Source organism: Stomoxys calcitrans, chromosome 5 (assembly GCF_963082655.1).
Source record: "Stomoxys calcitrans chromosome 5, idStoCalc2.1, whole genome shotgun sequence".
NCBI classification, from domain to species: domain Eukaryota; kingdom Metazoa; phylum Arthropoda; class Insecta; order Diptera; family Muscidae; genus Stomoxys; species Stomoxys calcitrans.
Window position 1 is genome coordinate 81,375,477 of NC_081556.1, and position 2,915 is coordinate 81,378,391.

The following is a 2,915-nucleotide window of genomic DNA, read 5'->3' on the forward strand; positions in this document are numbered from 1 at the left end:
GTCGGGCATCTGCTGTGCCAATGATCAGTAAGGTGGGAAGAAGGCGTAGGATTATGGGTGAACACCTATTTTCTTCTCTAAGCTATCTACAGACTTTCGATACTATTGGCATTATAGATTTCTTTTAGGGCCTGTGGTGGCTGGCAAAGCGGTACTAAGTCGATAAGGTTCATTAGTTTCAGTGTCGAGTGCGACGGCGTATCTTTCTTTCATCTCTATTTCATGTGCTTCAAAGTACTTTACCTCTACTTTCGTTTCACTCTCTCTTATTACGTCTCTTTCTAGGACTAACACAATGGATCAAGGGTCTCTGAGTGAAGCGTCTGGCTACTATGGTTGCCATGCGAGTGTCCTTTAGCATTAACTTGCCTACATACTGAAATTGTCAACTTCTACTTGATGTTTGCCTCGGATATTTTGTTATTGTTAAAGCAACATGCCGTCACTGTGCAACCATATGTTGTCATTCATTTTCAAAATCATTAGATATAGATGGTCGGTGACATCACTCTTGACACACCAAATATTCGATTTCCACACTGATGGTTTTCATTCCACAGCTAGCTGTAAAACAAATTCTTCATGTCCCAATAAAATATCGAAACAAGCATTTTCTTGGTATTTTGTATTGTTTTGAATTTACTTTTTATTTTCGAAATAAAAATAACTTAAGATCGATCGTTTGCTTTTTCCTCTCAAGACAAAAGTTGCCTTCTATTTTTTTCATTTTTCCATCTATAACAGATTATAAATAGATCAAAAACAAGCTAAATACCAAATGTATATATGTATGTAGTTTTTTTTTTGGAAACAAACCCACAGAGTTTGTTGTTGCCACTAGTTAAGGGAAAGAAACTTCACTTTCCTTCGCTACGAAGCAGAGGTAAGTCTTCTTCCATATATGTATGATTTGAATTAACGAACAACATTTGATGTTTTCTTAAAATAGAATAATTTTCCGAAAAACATACTAAATTACGAACATTAGAGAAGTCTGTAGGGAATTAATAATAATTGTGAATATTTGTTGTTTTTTTTTTGCGTTTGTATTATTATTAATTAAATGTGATTACGTGTTGTTGTTGTTTTTTGCTGAGGCGGGTACTAAACTTAAAATGCAGGCCATTAAACTCTATCATCAGCGTAGAGAGATAGAGGCTTATGACTGGGTAGGCGCACGCACTAATTTATCGTTTAAAGCATCGTCAGCTCCATAATGGCATTGACAATGTCATTATTATTATTCTTAAGGGCCTTGATTGCCTTGGCGCGGGTAGTATTGGCTTGATTGATAACCAGCTCAATATCCTTCTCATCAACTCCGGTCTCATCGACTTCCTCTTCGTCTTCTTCGGCAATGGGGGCAACGGACGAGGTGGTGCCAATGGTATCGGCGGCACTTGCACCTTCGGGAGCCTTGAATTTCTCGGCAGCAGCTACTTGAGCCTGTTGCGACAAGTCCTCGATCTTGGCCTCACCGAACACAATGTATGTGTCACTGTGGGGGTTCTTGTATACATCGGGATTGTTGATGACAAACAAGATGTTCTTGGATTTGCGAATGGTAACACGGTTGACACCTTGGATCTGCTTCAAGCCCAATTTCAACATGATCTTACGGGCCTTCTTTTCGCCGCGAGACTGCTTGGCCTTGGACACGAGATCGATGGGCAAACCGGTGGCACCGCCTCCCAATTGGGTGGCACCAGCACCAGCATCTTCCAACTCGGGAATGGTATCCTCAGAGTCGCTGTCACTAGCATCATCTTCTACACGAACATCCTGAGTGGGTTTTGCTTCAGCAGCTGGAGCAGTAGAGGTAGTGGGGGCATCAGACTTGATTTCAGTAAGTTCTGGCATTTTGATGTGGTACTAAAATCGTAAAAAAACACAAAAACAGCAATTATTAATAATATAAATCACATAGAAATTTAACCATTTCACTTTCATCACTGGTTCAAGTTTTTAAGACCGGCTCTTGATCGTACCACATTCAATTATATGGTTATTATTTTGCGCAAATACAACAATGGCTGTGGTCGGCTAATATTCTAAAATTATTTTCCTTCATTGTTACGACAATCAAGAAGTAAATATTCATTCACTTTTATTTCTTTGCCTCCGCCTTTTGGATTTTCTTTAACTTTGACACAATTTCTTTATGGATGTTTTAGAAAACCAACGATTAAATTACCTGCAAAAAAATTCACCCTGCGCGAAGAATTCACAAATTTGACAAAAAGAATTTTATTATCGAATGGTTGGCAGACCTGCAAATTTATGACAGTAGTCATTGGGATTTAAAGCCTAAATCGAAGCGTGCAACGTCCAGTGCTGTCAAAAGAGTGTTGCTTCGGCTTTCACAATGAAATTTTTCAGAGCACTGTCTTTTAGCACTATTTGATGTGAAATTTGAGTTTATGGCTATTATCAGTTATTTTACTTGGCAGAAGTTGGCATATAGTCGATCTGATTTAACATAGTTCAATGTATTTAATTTTAGATGATAAATATGCTATTTATGTTTGGAATACCTTCAATCGGAGTTCGGTGTATATGGGGATCATGCTCAAAAATGATCCGAACTAAACCATATTCGGCATGGACTCCTAGCACAGCTCACTGTGTTAAATTTTAGTGAAATCGGATAATTAAAACAGCTTTTATGATCTAAGACCTAAAATCGAGAGATTGGTGTATATGGGGCTATATCAAGCCAAAGACAGATTTGGACCATATTATTATGCTAAATCGGATAATAAATGTCTAGACCTTAAATCAGAAGATCGGTCAACCTGGGGGCTAGGTATAGACCGATACAGTCATCTACGAACTTGACCTGCTTATGGAGAAAAAAAGAATCTTTGCTTCTCATTTCTTAAGCAGAGTTTATATGGCACGTCATGATCGTACTC

The 2,915-nt window shown here is 38.3% G+C and overlaps 1 protein-coding gene across 2 annotated transcripts; it reads right to left on the bottom strand.

The window, feature by feature from the left end:
* Positions 1–610: 610 nt before the first annotated feature.
* LOC106083751 (nascent polypeptide-associated complex subunit alpha) lies at positions 611–2,284 on the bottom strand. Of its 2 annotated transcripts, none has more exons than XM_013246979.2 (2): positions 2,195–2,284; positions 611–1,872 (listed from the first exon to the last, which is right to left on the bottom strand). In XM_013246979.2, the coding sequence occupies exon 2, from the start codon at positions 1,858–1,860 to the stop codon at positions 1,195–1,197; it is 666 nt and encodes a 221-aa protein (XP_013102433.1). In that variant the 5' UTR covers positions 1,861–1,872; positions 2,195–2,284; the 3' UTR covers positions 611–1,194. The 2 variants fall into 2 exon arrangements, with proteins under 2 accessions (XP_013102433.1, XP_013102434.1); XM_013246980.2 differs by lacking the exon at positions 2,195–2,284 and adding an exon at positions 1,989–2,011.
* Positions 2,285–2,915: the final 631 nt, after the last annotated feature.